Raw genomic sequence first — 18,227 nt, forward strand, 5'->3', positions numbered from 1 at the left:
GTTATAATTTATCAAGGTCTTTTGTCTCTTCACAAATCATTGGCTATTTTATAGTGATTTGTTCATTTTCATTTTGATCATATACAACAAGAACTTGGTCTTTTATTTTTCTTTTTTGTGGAATAATATCTTTTCAACCAAGCGGTCTACCATGCTTCAGGTGTGTAATGGACAATTCTTCAACTGCACTTTCAATAACTTATTCTTTAGGAAAGTGGTCCGGCCAAGGGATATTAATAATCGATATAGATGAATTGGTTATTTTTGTCATATTTGTAAATTCATTCAGCAATTGGGTTGTTATATGCTTCAAATGAACTACCCTTTGTACTTCGTTTTCATTATAAGAGGTGCATGGATTTAGATGAGACATATCAACCACTTTTTATTAAGGATCATATCGAAACTTAGAGCATTTTTCTTTCTCTCAATAAAGGAAAACTTGTCTCATCAAAATAATAACCCATAAAAAATGCAATAAACAAATCATCAGTCACTGACTCAGATATTTGATAATTGATGGTAAGTCAAACTTATATAAATTTTCAAATGACATTAGGGTCCCATCTTAGTACACTGCGGTGGTACAACCAACACTTATACACAACAACCAAAGGTGTGTTAATGTGATATATTAGGTTGATGTCCCAATACCAATTGCAATAGGTATGCATAAGGAGGATTAATGCAGAATTACATGTCTTGGGTAGCAATAGGTAATTGATAGTGTAATAATAAAGAAATTATCTACAGATGTCTAATGAGTAATTTTACTAATCCATTCTAAATATAAACGTACGTACTAAATGCTCTATATCGGTCCCAACCAACATACAATAGTCATCTAAAGTTTTATAAACAAACTCATTAGTATTATCTAGTTGTACGGTTTTGATTAGATAATTTACAAATTATACACGTAACTTGGTAATTAAATAATCAATCTAGCAAATGCAACATTACATGTATATAATAAGGAAACATGAGGCCATCGAGCAGATACATCAATCAAAACTATAAAATAACGAAATCGACTACTTTGTGGGTGAATAGGTCCACAAATATCTCCTTGAATTCTTTGCAAGAATGACGGTGATTCAAAACTGAACTTATTAGGTAATGGTCTAACCCCCAATTTACTTTGTGAACAAGTAATTATTCTCATTGAATAATAGAATTTTTAAACTCTTCAATAGGTATCCATGAGAATTTTCAACAATCCTACACATCATTATTGATCCAGCATTACAAGTTAGTCATGCGGAAGTATAAAAGCTTTTGAATCACATAACATTTGTTTTATGATTGTATACCTGTTTCTTGATTTAATTGTTATATAATACAAGTTAGATAAGAAAGTTGTAAGCTTTTCTAATATTAATTTCTGACCAAAGACATAAGATGTAGTGCAAAGATATTCTACATTATTCTTATTTATTATCTCAATATAAAAATCATTACAACGAATATCTTTTAAATTAAGTAGATTTCTTATACTCTTGGGTGAATATAGAGTATCATAGATACAAAATTATGTACCACTAACTAATATCAATACAGCTCTTTCAAAGCATCATGGATTGTATGTGTATTTTACACTATCAGCCAAACAATATCCTCACCAAGTGATTTGCTTTCAAGATTCATATCTTTTCAACAAGTAAGCTGAGAGATAAATATTATAACTATTACTTATTTTCTAATGCAGAAGGTCCAATTTAATGATAACCACAAAGCATATTTATAAGGATAATTTTTATTTAATAAACAGATAAAATAAAGAGTATGAAGGAATAAGAAACGTCCTATACAGTATACAGAGTAAAAGTCGTGTCACGAACGTGTTGTGGATCCAATTGGAAAGTATCCAAAGAAAGCATGCAAATAATATAAAGAATTGAAGGTAAAGGGGCTTGTCGAAAATTGACGTAAAAAAATGTGAGAGAATGTGCATGATTTGCTTCTTTTGGTACGCGGCTCATTTCTGATTGATCGAAGAACAAATTCTGAAAGTTATTGATTACGAACTAAGTGCCCCCAATTTATTGTAAATGAAGGTTATTAGCTTGCGGGGTCGCTGATGCTATTCTCCTTTCAATTCCACCGCATTTTACGTACTTTACAGTTTACATTATTGTTTGCGTGTTGCAAATCACTTCTTAAATTTCATAATATGAAACGTACATTTTTTTTTTTTATCAAAGAGTGGATAGATATATCTCAAAACAGAACTTTTTTTTTTTCAGGAAATAAAATGTTTAAAATGATTTTTTTTTCTTTTGAATGATCAAAATACATTAACAAAAAGTAACAAATTTTTTCTTTTAATTTTCACAATTTTATAAGATAGAAAGTATTAAATTGATTTAAAAGTGGGCTTCAAAGACTGACCCGTTATCATCCAAGTTCGGTCCGATAGGCAGGTATATTGACGAGGCAAACGACGGCATATAAAATTTGCTTTTTCGTTTCCCCCCCTCTCTTCCGGTTCGTTTCAGTTTCACTTTGACCGGCAACGTTCTCGGTAGACGGGTGTGCCCGTGAAGGATGAAGCAAGGGGAAAGGCCTGGAGATGGAGGGGAGCAAACTGAGACGAAGATCTTACTGAGTTCGATTTCTGCTATGATTGCGGAGACTACAACATTCCCAATAGACTTAACCAAGACGAGGCTGCAGTTGCACGGCGAGTCGGACTCACTGGCTCGACCCACCAACGCGTTGCGGGTCGCATCGGAAATCGTACGCCATCAGGGTCCTCTCAGCCTCTATAAAGGCCTTTCTCCTGCCATTATAAGACACCTCCTTTACACTCCCATTAGAATCGTTGGTTACGAGAATTTGAGAAATCTTTTAGTTGGCGATAACATTACTGGTGGCTCCTTTTCCCTCCCTACTAAAGCCCTTGTTGGTGGAATCTCTGGCGTCATTGCCCAGGTACTATCAATTTCTTTTCTTTTGGGTTTATCAATTAAATTTGTATTATGCATTCAATTTCAAGCTGATTTTGATTTGCTTCAGCATGAACTATTCTTCTTTATCGCACAAATTGTTTTATTGTGTAAATGTAGTATCATTTAGGGACATATGATGTCTACAATTTACAAGTGATAGGCCGGCTCAGGTTTAAATGGCGGGTTAATATAACATATACTTTGTTTCTAATTCTTGTCATTCAAAAGGAATTAGATGAATTGATCCGTTGGAACAAAGATTGTTGGTTGTAGTGCCTTTGTTTTACCTGTTGTCTTGTATGGCCTTGTTGTATGCTTGGGTTTGTTTTCTTGTTTTAACTCTTCATGAATTCCACCCCAACACACTGACTCACCACTTTGTTTGCTCTGGCAAGTATAAATTGATTCCTAATGTTTGCTCTATGTTTGCTTTGGCAAGTATAAATTGATTCCTAATGTTCTGTGTTGGTTTCGTCGAGGATATATAGTGGTTGCTGAAATCCAGTAGTTTTAATATTAGGATGACCCTGAAATTTAGATGCCTTTGAGAATCTGCCGATTACTCTTATCATTTAGTAATCCATGACTTGTTGGGTAATTTGAATTGTGCATAGTATTCTAATAAATGTGCTGGTTGTTGTGCTAGTTATCTTTCCTTTCACTATCTAGTACTGTATATTTGTAACAAACAGTATTTCTTTCGATCTTAGTGGCACAGGTAGTGGCAAGCCCTGCTGATCTTGTTAAGGTGAGAATGCAAGCGGATGGTCGTATGGCGAGCAAGGGTCTCCAACCGAGATACTCAGGGCCATTTGATGCTTTCAAAAAGATCATTCAGACAGAAGGCATTGGGGGACTTTGGAAAGGAGTTTTCCCAAATGTCCAAAGAGCATTTTTAGTGAACATGGGAGAGTTGGCTTGTTATGATCATGCAAAATGTTTTGTTATCCAAAATCAGATAGCTGGTGACAACATTTTTGCCCACACTTTAGCATCTATTATGTCAGGTCTCTCTGCAACTGCTTTGAGCTGTCCAGCCGATGTGGTGAAGACTAGAATGATGAGCGCTGGCAAGGAAGACAAGATAACGTATATAAATTCATATGATTGTCTGGTGAAGACCGTTAGAACTGAAGGGTTGAAAGCACTGTGGAAGGGTTTCTTTCCGACCTGGGCAAGACTTGGTCCGTGGCAATTCGTCTTCTGGGTCTCGTATGAAAAGTTTCGGCAAATTGCAGAGCTCTCTTCCTTCTGAATATTCTGCTTCTTGTTCACAATGCCTGTTCCCTTCAAAAAATAGTCGACAGGCCTTTTCTAGTCTTCACACAGGTTTTAAGGTCATCTCCACCAGTTTCATACTTTTGTTGGACTGATTCAAAATTTATGTAACCTTTGGTGATGATCAAGTTATCGTGAAATAGAGCAATGCAAGAATTATGTGATAAATAATCTTTGGTGTGGATTTCATTTATGAATGAAAAGAAAATGTCGCTTCTACAACTTTTTTTAATGATCTGGTCGACTTGAGCAGTGCGGGAGACTGGGAAATCGACCGTGTAATCTCCGCTGGGGCCGGAAAAACAACAGACGAAGCTTTACTTAGATATGGCTTTACTTAGTCCTGGTTCATTCCGCCGTCTCCACTAACTTGTTGATACATGACTATTAATTATGAATGTGAAATGTTATCTCAGGATGGAAGTTCAAATATTTGTTGATCGAAAAAGGACTAGGATATTTTCCCAAAAAAAAGGAACAATTTTTTAACTTCAAGACTGTAGCCTGTCATGTTATATATCAAAGTCTCTCACATAAAAATAGGTTTTAAAATAAATGTCGCTTCTACAATTTTGTGGACGATTTTTTCCTACTATTGGGTTAGAATCAAATATCCTCCACTGCATGCGGAGTGGAATTATTGGTTGATGAGATTTAGACTGATACAAATATTTAAATCGATACTTTTTATTACTCCCTAATTCCTAGAACAGTAGGACTGTTATAGTCATTTCTGAACTTATTGAAAAGATAATATATAACTGAAGCATATTTTCGTTCTCAGGAGTAATTGATATTCAACCTAAGAATTACACCCAATAAGCCTAAATATGCATCAATCAAACAATGAAATTATTGTGAACATCGTTGTTGCACCCTATTGGTGATAAACAATGAAAAATGCTATTTGTGAGAGAAAAATAAATATTCCCTCGGCATCATACACATGGACGTACGTAGTTTCTTTTAGTAAAATAGTAAGCGACAAAATGGATCAACAATTGAGAGCTCAAGCTCAAAACCTGACCCAGCACAAATCATTAGCAAAGAGAGAATGAATACTGGAGATTGGAGAAGGGAAGATGCTGTGTGAAACAGGAGCTTCAAGTTTCATAGATTAATGACTGGTGAAGCTGTTACTGCGAAGAGGTTATACTGTTAAGGCTGTTATTCTTTACCCAAGTTAGTGCCTCTCTCTCTCTCGCTTCAGTTTTTCCTAATTTTGATAACTGTTATGGTGTTAAAAAGTTGTATCTTCTTCATGATTTAGTTCTGGGTTTAGTAGTTGTTTTGATTATTTTATCGCTACATATGATTTTGTTGCTTTTTCCTCCACTTGTGTAGTAATAATAATTAGTGTATCACTTTAATTCCTGGCCAAAATTGAATCTTTGGATAGAAAAATTGAACCAACAGTAAGCAAAATCAAGAGAAGCTGTGGTTTTGAATATGAAAGTGCCAGCAGAATTAGATCTTTCAGCATTCAGGCTCTTTAATCTTAAAAAATTTTAGGCATTGCAATTGTTGAACCGTTATTCAATTTACTGTACTCTGCAGACGATCCTTCAATGATAGAACATTTACAAGCACTTGCCGGAGCTAAAGAAAGGATTCATATACTCAAGGCGACAAACTTATTGGAAGAATGATCTTTTGATTTTTAAGTTGATGGATGTGAAGGTGTTTTCCTTACAGCATCTGCTGTTATTTTTTCATCCAAATGATCCACAGGTTGATCTGTTTTGATTTTGATGCATTGCATGATTCTGATTCAGCAGATTCAGCCAATCTTTTTCATTACTTCAAGAATCTTACATAAGCCATTTGTATGTGTGTGCGTGCAATGTGATGACAATTTTTGTAGCATAGCTTGATAGAACCGGCTTGAAATCATCTGTTTCTACATTCTTTCCCCATAATCTTTTTAGGCAGAAGTAATTGATCCTGCAGTGATGGGAACAGTTAATGTTCTTAGATCGTGCGCAAAAGATCTTTCTATCAAGAGAGTAGTTGTAACCTCTTCAATGGTTGCAATCGCATACAATGGAACTCCTCTAACCCCTCACGTGGTATTCAATGCGACTTGGGTTTCAAATCCAGACATATGTAGGGGGTCGAAGTTGTAAATCTTCTAATTTCATAAAATTATTGTCTTCTACAATATATATTATAATTTCTCTGATTTCCTTCCAGAACTGGTACACACTTTCGAAGGCCTTAGCTGAACAGGAAGCTTGGAGGTTTGCAAAAGAGAGTGGCATTGACTTGGTTAAGATACATCTAGGATTTACATTTGGTACTTTTCTACAGCCAAACCTTAACTTATATGTGAAGCTGATACTGAATCTCATAAACAGTAATAACTAGCAACCATATGTTGAGAATAACAAGAATCAATGTCTAACTTCTGACAAATAATGCTAATTAAGTTTTGGAGGTATTGGAAATGCGGGAAATCTAAAGTATGCCGGCCTTTGTAGATTTGTTGATGTTAGAGATATAGCATACGCATAATCAAGCTCTCGAGGTTTCAACAGCTAATGGTAGATACTTGGTAGCTGGAAAAGTTATACACCTTTCTCAGGTTTTGAAGATTTTTGCACCAACATTACCCTGCTTTGCACCTTCTAGAGAAGTATGTTTCAGTAGCATTTTCATTTCACTGAACTTCCCTTTGATGTAAATTTTGCAAGTTCTTTGATCTCAATGTTAACATGGCAAGCTAATTCTGTCCAAATAAGAAATATCCCAAGAAATCTTAAGTAATAGAAGTGATTCTCTAATTGGTAGGAACATTGAAAGAGCTGATGCCACTGCCATATTGACTTCTGAAGCTGGAAATGAAAACTGTATAATACAGAAACGAGTCACTGATGGGACTTCTATTAGCATTCTGTCCAAAACGTTTTTGGTAAACACTTTTTTTTATTTGACAGTTCGTCAATCACGCGCCCACTTATACCTGACAGTTATGATTTCGTCTCACAATACTCGCAAATTAAAAGACAGAAAAGTCCAATCTCAAAAATATACCCGATGGCTCTCACAATTTGTTCTAGTATAATTAGGAACTTGGGATCAACTTATGCATGCTGCATCAAATCATAAAAGAATATTTTGAAGTTTTTTTTTTTTTTTTTTTTTTTTTTTTTTTCTGGGTAAATTTGCTGTTAGCAGATTCCTGAGATGCCAAGGACGAGCAAATATACCAGGTTTCTAAAGAAAAAGAAAAAGTTCGGGCATGTTCAACTTAATACCATGTGAGGTGAGTCTTAAAGGCACTCTTGAAAGTTTGAAGGAGAATGGCCTTTTGAGTTTCTGAATGATGCTACCATCAGAAAAGCAAAGCAAGTATTAAAAAGAAATATTATTGAAATATCAATTTCTTGTCAATGATTCACATAAATAAGTACAATTGAGTACTATAATTGAGCTGTACATGTAATATGGTAGCTATCTTCACTCATAATGATCAATCCTTTTGATATCAATATACCAAATGCATCTTATTAATTTATATCACATGTGACAAACAACCATAGTAGAAATGAGAAATAAAATGTAGCATTTTCAATATGGTTAGTTAAGAATCTATTTTTGTAAATTTCCCTTTAAGAAGTCTATTTGATTCAACAGGAAAGTGTTCATGAGAGCAACGAGCCCAGCGCCAGCACCCACCAGGCCACCACAGCAGGCAAGGGCCATATGAAAATTACTATAGAGCAGGAATTTTAATTGTCCATTTTCATGCGACTCAGATCATATTTGGTATTAAGGTGTTATAAAAAATTATTAATTATAAAATAAAAGTTGATAGTGTATAATAAATCAGATTTTTAAATTATAATTTTGACAAAAATAATAAAAATATTATAGATTTTTTATCACACAAATATAGATCAACTCAACTTATTTTATAAGTTACAATAGTTAATATTTATTAAATATTTTAGTACTGTATCTTTTAAATTATAACTATCTAACATTAATATTAAACATATCTTAAATCAGTTTGAAATTAAATTTGCTTCCACTTAATTCCCCCCCCCCCCCCCCCCCCCAAACCCACTTTTTTTCTCTCTTCGTGTTGAATTGGATGCCATGTGAATGAAAAATCGTACCCAAATCAATTATCAATTTTTAAAACTGATAATCATTCAGTGGTGATTGAAATGAATTATAGAGAAGGTTTCTCTCTCCTAAATTACAAATTGGTGATATATCATGTATTTTTTTACCTCATTTATGAAGTTCATCTAAAGTTCTAGAGAGAAATTTAATAAAGCAAATTAAACAATATATAGATATATAAATCACAATAAATTATATATATATATATATATATATATATATATATATATATTAAGTGAACTCCTAATTTAAGAAATAATTAAAAAAAACATAAATTTTAATACAGCACATGATGAAATCTAATTTTTTTTATTTTTTTATCTCATTCTTGATTTTAATATAATTAGAAAGCTCACCTATAATTGCAGGCAAAGCTTATGTTACATTAGCTGTATGGTACAGTTATAAATTTTTAAACCCTCAGAAAATATAATAATTATTAAAAAGGTCAATAAGTTTTAATGTTTTACATTATACCCCAGGTTGTTTACACCCAAGCTGCAATATTTCAATTTTTTTGAAGTTCTTCATTTATATTTATAGCAAAGTTAGTATCAAACTGCTCAACAATTTTTTCTATTTTATTTAATTGAACCTTTAACTTGTTTAATTTAATATCTATTGAGTTTTTATTCATTATATTAATAATCTCTTGGTTTAATATATCATGATTTTTAATGTTGAAGTCTTTTATGAATTGTTTAACTTTATTAAATTCTTTACTTAGTTGATCACTTGATCTCTTAACTTTTTAATTTATTTTGTATTCCTTCATTGAAATTATTAATTTCTAATATTTTGTTTACCATTTCTATATCATTTATAGATAAATTTAGATTTTCTAATTTATTTAATAAATATAGTGACATTCAATTTAATTGATTATTTCTCCACATGTTTGAATTATTGATAAGATCAAAGAATTGGAATATTTTTATTAGAGGTTTTGGTAATTTATTCATTGTACCATCTTTCTAATAATTCATTAGATTTATAAGATATTTATTACATATAATATCTCTTATAATTCATGATACTACATATAATATCTCTTATAATTCATCATACTAAATTTAGATTACAAAATCTGTGTGATGGCATTGATGATATGTATTTAAGAAGGAAAATAGATTGAATGTGTGTGTGTGTGTGTGTTCGAAAAAAATTTAGTTTATGTCTCAAGAGAGACAAGAAATTATAAATGTAAGTGCAAAAATATATTCAAAATTTGTGGATCTTTATGAATATAATAATCATTTAAATCTTTACAAAAATGTTGTAAAAACTTTATAAAGTTTTAAAAATAAATGTAGAAAAGACGGATGAAAAAATCATTTAATTATAAAAAATCAATGAGGACTTATTTGAAAAAATAAGTAAACATATAATTAGAAATAAAATTTTCTGTAAATATCTATTTCACATGTACTTTATTTTATGTTAAAATTATTTTTATCCATTGAATTTAAGGAATATCAAAATCAATAACCTATATTCATTGGTTGTTTGTTACATTATATGTAACGTGAGCTTTGCCATAATTGCATACCCTCTACTTTAGAGTACTACCCTGTATATAGTTTGTAACTTAGCTACTTTGGGTAACCCCACGACCCCGTGTCTGACAACTTTTCAGCAAATAAGTTCCGTGAAAATCTGTAAGAAAAATTTATGGTCCGACTTTCATATAAGTATTATTATTAGGGTTTGCCTACCTTACGTTAAGCGTAAGGTACAATCATCTCTCCAGCAGTGGGTCTTAGTATAACCCACTTCTTAATTTTGTGAGAGGGTTGTACCTTAGCAGCTCCCTTATTATTACTATTACCAAATTATTATTATTATTAAAAATAATTATCAATTTACTATAATAATAATAATAATCACAATTATTATAATAAATAATGACAATAGTCAACTAAGGTCAATTTAATAACTTGCAACAATCTATTCTAATTTTAAGATAAAGTAAATACATCAATGGCAATACAGTTCATTGTGATTCCGATTCCTATAGTTAAAATAAATAAATAATTCTAATTTTCATTCCCAATTTCGATTCTAACTTATTTTTATTCTAGTGCGTTTCAATTCTAGTAAATTCTGATTAATAATAGATAAATGCACCATATATGCATTGTAGTAATTCATAATCTTTAGCCGGACAAGTATATCAGTATATGTTATAAATTTTGTTCAGAGAACTAAAGTCAACAGTTGAGCAAACAATTTTCCAATACAGGGGAGAGTGATTAATTCTACATATTAAGTAAACTATACCCTCACTTTTTTTTTAAAGGTAAGGGGGTTGGGTAAGCCCAAATACAATTTTTACCCCCCTTACCACTTCCAAGAATCAAACCCAAATTTTTGTAGAGGATACAGGTGCACTGCAACCAACCCGACCACACTCTTGGGGGCAGCTGTAACCTCACTTGGTTAGTTAGCCAGCCAGTAAAGTAGGCTCTAGTTTTGTTGAATTTTTCGAACAATAGAGTATATCATATAAGTAGTCTAGATTTCACTAACATTTAAGACCACTCCAATTTGTAAACTGATTCAAGTACGATCTTTGATTTTTTTTTTTTTTAATAGTTGCATTCTCATGGCATTCATTCTGGATCTAGATTCTAGTTGGAGACGCAAGTAGAAGAGTAATGATAAATATTTTAAATTTTTTTATTACAAATATAATCTTAGAAGGTATGTCATTTATTGAATAGTAAGTAATTTTTTTTATAAAATTTAAATGAATTAATTATATTATTTTATCATTTAATTGATGAATGTTACATTATTTTAGATAATTTTTTTTTAAAAAAATGTGAGATGTATACCGCTACTATAATAGAAACAGTTAGACCATATCTGATAATATAAGCAACAACATTAGATGTTTGATAAACACTTGTTTGTGACTTTGTGGTATAAATGCTTGATGAATTTTATCTCGTGCTCATATAATGAAGAATTTATAATATATGTATTCTTTTATCAAAATTATTATTTAAAAATCATATTTATTATACTATTAATTTTTATTTTTAAAATAATCAAAATCAATTTTGCTATAAGCTACAATTGACATCAGATCAAGGTTTAGTGGCTCACCGGCAGCTTCAGAACTAGGGCTCTTTGGGTCGAAGGGGTTTGCAAGCTTCGGTTAGAAATTTAAGATCATGATTTGTCAGACCCAACAAATCATCTGCCTCACTGCTGCATGCAAAAGCTCTTCAACCAGGGTCCAGGGGCTTAATAATAATAGAGGAATAATCACCTTGTACAAAAAATGTGTATAAATTAATGTGACATAAAAAATTGATTGCATAAAAGTAAAATCACCATAGGTACACATAATTGGAAAGCATAATTGAGTAATGATATAGCCACAAACTCTTGTACAAACTTATTTTGTACAAACTGATGTGGCGTTAATTCATTGATTGAATTAAATATCTCTTGGCCCACATGATTTGTTTTTATTATTTTATATTTCCATTCAACCAATGAATTAATGCCACATCAGTTTGTACAAGATAAGTTTGTACAAGAATTTGTGGTTGTATCATTACTCAGCATAATTATTATCACTTTTAAGCTAATCTCTTTATACCATATCGGTTTGTATAAAATTATTTGTAGCTTTATCATTATTGATACTAATGACTACTCTTTCTTCAATTTTGAGAAACGAAACACATTCAAAACGATTATAAAAAAACTTTTTAAGTAACCATGAAAGTAAAAGTTTTTTTATTTTCCTATAAATTTGTGTAAATTTATAAAATATTTGTACCAATTTGAAAATGAAATGAACAAATGCCACAAAGAAGATGTTGTGGAATTTAAGAAGAAAAAGAATCCATGACCAAAGAGAGTGAAACTGCGAGTTTTTAATTTGCAAGAAGTGATGTAAAGAGAGAATAAACACTGTGAGATACAGAAGGAAACAAACTAACAAGCAATTTTGAGATTTTAAAATTTTAATTTAATAATTATTAAATTTTTTAAAAGAGCCATGTAGAAATGAATTTAGTGGATGTAAAATAGCCCCACCCCTATTCAATTAATTCCCATATTTTTTTTTTCAAAAAAATTACTCATAAAGTCCTTGATCTATATCTATTTGCGTTGAAATTTAAATTTAATTAATTATTCTCTCTCTCTTTTTTTATCTGTTTTTTTTTAGATTTGTTTGAGTTTTAAAATTATATTAAGCAAAGATTTACTTTTAATTCTAAAATAGTTACAGCGAAACAACAGATAGATCTGATACTGATTCCTGAAACAAGATCAGGGAAAAGAAAAGAAAAAAAAAAGAAACCAAGGAAAAATGAACTCTCAAGACAAAAACAAACAAACCTAACTCACTTTATTTGAGAACTAGAGTTTCAATTCCACTCCACATCACCCTATAATAATAATATATAATAATTACAAGGGTCCTTCAAGTTCACTATTTATATGAGAGAAATGTATCTTACATGCATATAAGATAGAATGACCCAAAATCAATATATACATATATTTACAATTCACAATAGGTAATAGGTTAGCAAAAAAAGAGCCTCTAAATTATAATAATTATAACATACATCCCTCATGTAAACCACATAAAATTATAAGATCTATAATTTATGTAATTCACGTAAAAAATATATATTACAATTATTATAACTTAGAATTTGCCTAGCAAAAATATATGTAAATATACCGTGTGTTAGCTTCAATATTTGTGGCGGCAGCACAATCCAGCATTCTTCCAGCTAGCTAGCTGGGTCGTTGGGTTTCTTTGATTCGGCCGGAGGCCCGGAGCTTGCATTGAATGGGAACAGACAGATGAGAGAGAAGCAACTGACACGATGAGGTCCATATCAATTAATTGAACTTCTAGACCGGACAGGCTTTATCAATTAATCATTTAATTGGGAATTCAATTATGGTGCAACTACAGTATCATATTATAATTGTATCTAATCATTAGATTTAATTATAATGAAAGATCGAATGGCTGGGTGCACAGCCGTGGTGCCGCTTTTAGTCGTTCAATTGGATGATTGATGTTTCCATCAGAGGACCACAGAGGATGGCAGCAACTGTTGTTTTCACTAATTATTTGACGTTGCCGTTTTATTTTACAGCCTCCAGCACCAGCAGAATGCTCCTGATTGTAACGTGGTTGTGTGTGTGTGTGTAGAATATTAATATTTTAACACCATCAAAATAAAAAAAAATGCGATACTGTTTATAACTTCATTATCATTATAGCACACAAAATACAGCATTATTTATGTTACAGAACTATCTTCTTTATCATAATAATATTTTATTGCTGGTCAAATATCATTTTTCATAGATGTCCCTTCACCTTCAATTCTTTATATTTTTTGCATGCATATTTTGGATACTTTCCGATTGGATCCACGATACGTGAGAACACAACTTCACTTCGTATAGAAGGTATGCTATTTTTTTTTATATACTTTTTTATTTTATCTTTTTTTTTTTAATAAAACTATTCTTATAAGTATGCTCTTTGATTGCCATTAAATTAGACTTTCTACATCCAAAAAAAAAAAAAAAGAAAAAAGAATAGTTATAATATTTATCTTTTACCTTATTTGTTGAAAATTGTATATGCATGTCATTGGTCTTATTTTTGTAGGCTTACATTAATTGACCATATCATCGCTAAATTTTCTTTATAATCACAGGGAGAGCGATACTTTTAGTCTCTTGCTAGTAAAAGGTGTTTTTACCATTTAAGTTTCTTGTAAATTTTTAATGCCACAATCAATTCCTAGTATTGAAATATCGACCAAAAAAAAAAGGGTTGAAAAGTAAAGATATAAAAAATTTTAATACACAAATTAAATTAACTAATTTTATTTATTTCTACATAAGTCTGATAATTAATTTAAGGGTGAGGTTATTTGAACCTACTAAATTTTACACTACACAATTTTTTGAATTAAAAATTTTATTGTAAAAATATAATATTATTGACCTTACTCTCTCTCCCTCATCTCCTTCCATTATCAAAATTTATCATGATACATGAATTAAATATTGCATTTAACAAATAAAATTGTTTAAAAATTAACAAATTGAGCCCTATTGTAATCTAAACAAAATAAAAGTGTCAATACCCATCATGTAAAAATAAAAAATAAAAGTTTCTGTGCCACTTTAAATGTATTAGAATTTTTTTAGTCAAATCTCAATAGTATAAATTCTAAATGATAATATTAGGCAAAATTGATGGTATCATAGTAAAAACTAAGAGAAAGATAAATTTGATGGGGCAAGAAAGAATTAAAAAAAATTGAAAGAGAAAAAAATTTAATTTTATCATGTCATATCAGTTTGTACAAAATAAATTTGTATAAGAGTTTGTAGCTATATTATTATTTAAAGATTAATATCATTTAATCCATTAATAGATCTTGACCGTTGATAAGCTTTTAACCTAAAGACTTAAAATGAATGGACAAGTACGTGTAATTTTAGAAAATTTCTCAGTCACAATCCTATAAAAAGGTAAGCACAAATCTAAATCCCTAAAACGGATACCAACAACTTTTGGTGATTGGTTGATGCTTAAAAATTGGGAAAATTTTTTATTCCAAAGTTGCCCGTTACACCAGCATGAACGAAGATTCTTATAATTAGTCTACTAACTGACAATACCTACCTACTCTTGAACGATTTTTCAACGGTACTTCTAAAACACTGGCGACCAAGTCGTTGAAGCGCTAACCAGATTCATCAGACCGTTCCAAAAATTCTTGTTCTCTTGATCAAAGTTGCCGCCAACATTTCCAGTAGAGCTCTCTGCTGCATTAATAATTATTGACGAATTGTGATCGTTATCAACAGAATCACAAATCATCAGATCCGATGATAAGCCCTCCATAATATTCTCAGCTGTCCTAAACGAATCTTGAAACCATGTGGCAACAGAACCATCCGTAGCGTAAGTCATTTCATGCAACCCTATCGGCATTGATGAATTGTCCAAATTGTCCTTCGTTCCTTCAATTATTTGGCCCGATTTCTCAAAGCATGGAATTGAATTTCCCACTAAGTTGTCACTAAATAATCCAACGGCTGGTGGTCCACTTAGTAATACATGTTCGTTGAAGTTCAAAGTTGATGTTGGAGACTCAAGATTATTGTCCCTGCAGGCTGCCCCAAACATCCCGGAAACTACCCCTTGCCAAGCTTTCAGCACGTCAAGGCACTGGGGTCTACCCGCCGGAGCGGCGGCTTTGCTGGAGCCAAGGCCAAGCTGATGATCGTGAGGATGATTAGCAGGAGGAGGTTTAGAAACTAGTTTTGATTCTCTGACAAGTCTTGCTTCAGCTTCGAGCCGAGCGCTCTCCCACTGAGCCATGTGGCTAAGATTAGCGGTGTCCTTAGGCTGGCCAAGAGGGTTGGTTTTGGGCTTATGGGTCACAGGATCAATACCCATCTTTGTCAGTCTTTTCTTAAGATGTGTGTTCCAGTAGTTCTTGATCTCATTATCAGTTCGTTTTGGCAAGTGAGCTGCTATTGCCGACCACCTGATCAATGACATTCATTTGATTATATATTAGCAATTTAAATTAATGTCCATAATGCTGCTAAATTATAAGTGCAAAAATAATATAATGACAAATCAAATCAGTCTAGCTAGGAATAACCGAGCTAGCAAAACCAGAAATTAATTAAAGTGTACGTACTTGAAGCACCCTTCGGACATGTACCCCTAGTCATTAGCTCTATCACTTGCTTAGCATTAATATTTCTTTAATTATTTTTCATTTGTTAAGAAGCTAGCTCTAGAAAGCAAGAAAAAAGCAACATTTACAATTCTTATATGTTAATTAAAAGAGATCAAAAATTAAGTTGACCTGTTTCCGAGAAGAGCGTGAAGTTGAATTATGGTTTGTTCTTCCTGCAAACTGAACTTTCCTCTCTTGATATCAGGTCTTAGGTAATTTATCCACCTCAATCTACAGCTCTTTCCCCATCTCTGAAGCCCTGCAAGTGCAAACACCCCCAACACCACCCCCCAAAGGAAAAAAAAAATGAGTAAAAATAATCGCAAGGTATAATGACAAATATTCTTCGTTATGAAAGCTAATCATATCACCAGCTTTTGCAGGCAAGGCTCGCCAGCTTCCATGGCCATGTTGTTCAATGAAAGCCAAGAGTTTCTGGTCCTCTTCAGGAGTCCATGGCCCTTTCTTCAAACCCACCTTCTCACAACATGGAGACCTCCCCATTTTTCCCGAGTCAAAATATGTAAAAATTATGCAACGAATGGTTCTAGAGAGAGCACTGGAATTAAAGAAGTAAGATCAGAACGACGACTTTTTAATAATTAAACGAGAGAGTAGCCCTAGCTATATATAGAGCAAGATTTATTTTGATTGGTCATTACTTATCGGTGGTGATAAATATGATGAGGTCCTACCTCCTACGTACCAAAGTTTCATGAACCAACGCGCCGTTACTCTTGCTACCCACTTGGGAAATTTAATCAATTTATATTTACTTCTGATTATTAGCACTGAGCTGTTTGTTTTTGTAAGTCAAAACGCTTGAAAATTAGTATTTTTACTAAACCGATTCCCTAAAGTCATCTAAATATATTATAAGATTTTACAAGTTCAATATTTTGATAAAAGTAAAAGTTTGTGTAGCCCGTACATATTTAGTTCTTATATTTTGAAAAATACATTAAAACATCTTTGTTAGTAATTATATTATAATTTTACCCTTACTTTATCTTTGCTTTTACAATAATATCATTGCAAAAAATATTCTTGAATGTATTAATGAAAAAAAAATGTGAATTTATCAAATTAGCCTTAAAAGTAAAATAAAAATTAGTTGTTATTATTTTACTTTTATGATTAATTTGGTAAATTATTTTTTTACAAAAAAAATATTATTAAGATTGTTGTGAGGGTATTAAACATTGCTTTAAATTGGCTTGTATTAATTAATTTATAAATAATAATTAGCAAGATTGTCATAAGGGTATGGAAAAGACTAGTTGTTTCATACCAATATTTATTTCTTAAATTGCTAATAAATAATTACTAGTTGATTTGATTTGCTAATTCATTTTTTTATAAATTAAAAAATTAATGTAAAAAAATACTGTTGGAAGGGTATTATTATAAAAGCAAAGAAAACATAAGAGTAAGAGTAGTGCAACGTATTAAATATTAGGGGTATCTTGAGATATTTTTTTAAATATAGAGACTAAATAGGCATTGAAGTTAAAATATAAGAACTAAACGAACATTTACCTTTTTGATAAAATCTAAATAAATTTATTTGAATATTTCAAAGTGAATTAATATGAATTCAAAAATTCTATAATGTTGTAATTAAAATTATGGTACTAATAACATGATAAACATATATTTTATAAATTAAACTTGCAACTAGTAAATAAAAGGTCAAACAAGTAAATTAATTATCAAAGCAATTAGCATGGTTCTTACATAATTTTAATGAAAAATAGTTTATTCATTTACTTTAATTAAACAAAGAAAAAAAATCACTCATCAATTGAAAACAGAAAAAAATGCACTGAAAACAAGTGTAATAAGTTTCATTGAATTGATTTAACCATAAATTTTTCTACATTCATTTTAGGACATTTATAATTTTTTTTTCATTTTCTATAATAGTATTTTTTTTCTATACAAGTTAATTAAGTGAAATTATTTATCTTTTGTTTACTACAGAAGTTAATTAAGCGAAATTATTTATTTTGATGTGGATTAAGCCAAGACAAAATAAAAAGATATTCTTACATTACTAGATACACATATGATATATCAATGAAATTATATCTAATTTTGA

At 31.2% G+C, this 18,227-nt stretch overlaps 2 protein-coding genes and 2 long non-coding RNA genes across 4 annotated transcripts; 3 read left to right on the forward strand and 1 right to left on the reverse strand.

The window, feature by feature from the left end:
- Positions 1-2,405: 2,405 nt before the first annotated feature.
- On the forward strand, positions 2,406-4,451 carry LOC102607171 (mitochondrial uncoupling protein 3). The gene is made up of 2 exons (XM_006483056.3): positions 2,406-2,934; positions 3,670-4,451. Exons 1-2 carry the CDS (start codon positions 2,548-2,550, stop codon positions 4,204-4,206), a joined length of 924 nt encoding a protein of 307 aa, XP_006483119.1. The 5' UTR covers positions 2,406-2,547; the 3' UTR covers positions 4,207-4,451.
- Positions 4,452-4,993: 542 nt separating this feature from the next.
- LOC127901814 (uncharacterized) lies at positions 4,994-6,058 on the forward strand. The gene is made up of 2 exons (XR_008054162.1): positions 4,994-5,411; positions 5,787-6,058. It is a non-coding gene; the product is annotated as an uncharacterized LOC127901814 (long non-coding RNA).
- A 295-nt stretch (positions 6,059-6,353) lies between these two features.
- On the forward strand, positions 6,354-8,063 carry LOC107177598 (uncharacterized). The gene is made up of 3 exons (XR_001508604.3): positions 6,354-6,864; positions 7,020-7,140; positions 7,866-8,063. It is a non-coding gene; the product is annotated as an uncharacterized LOC107177598 (long non-coding RNA).
- A 6,934-nt stretch (positions 8,064-14,997) lies between these two features.
- On the reverse strand, positions 14,998-16,705 carry LOC102616032 (transcription factor MYB106-like). Its single transcript, XM_006483630.2, has 3 exons — positions 16,498-16,705; positions 16,256-16,385; positions 14,998-15,925 (listed from the first exon to the last, which is right to left on the reverse strand). Exons 1-3 carry the CDS (start codon positions 16,628-16,630, stop codon positions 15,085-15,087), a joined length of 1,104 nt encoding a protein of 367 aa, XP_006483693.1. The 5' UTR covers positions 16,631-16,705; the 3' UTR covers positions 14,998-15,084.
- Positions 16,706-18,227: the final 1,522 nt, after the last annotated feature.

This window comes from Citrus sinensis, chromosome 4, assembly GCF_022201045.2.
Source record: "Citrus sinensis cultivar Valencia sweet orange chromosome 4, DVS_A1.0, whole genome shotgun sequence".
NCBI classification, from domain to species: domain Eukaryota; kingdom Viridiplantae; phylum Streptophyta; class Magnoliopsida; order Sapindales; family Rutaceae; genus Citrus; species Citrus sinensis.

Excerpts from the sequence above, each read along its gene's own strand:
- LOC102616032 (XM_006483630.2), bottom strand. The coding sequence starts at position 16,630 with ATGGGGAGGTCTCCATGTTGTGAGAAGGTGGGTTTGAAGAAAGGGCCA. Across the intron at positions 16,386-16,497 it reads AGCCTTGCCTGCAAAAGCTG|GGCTTCAGAGATGGGGAAAG; the intron begins GTGATATGATTA and ends TTGCACTTGCAG. Across the intron at positions 15,926-16,255 it reads CACGCTCTTCTCGGAAACAG|GTGGTCGGCAATAGCAGCTC; the intron begins GTCAACTTAATT and ends GTCATTGATCAG.
- LOC102607171 (XM_006483056.3), top strand. The coding sequence starts at position 2,548 with ATGAAGCAAGGGGAAAGGCCTGGAGATGGAGGGGAGCAAACTGAGACG. Across the intron at positions 2,935-3,669 it reads TCTCTGGCGTCATTGCCCAG|GTAGTGGCAAGCCCTGCTGA; the intron begins GTACTATCAATT and ends TTAGTGGCACAG.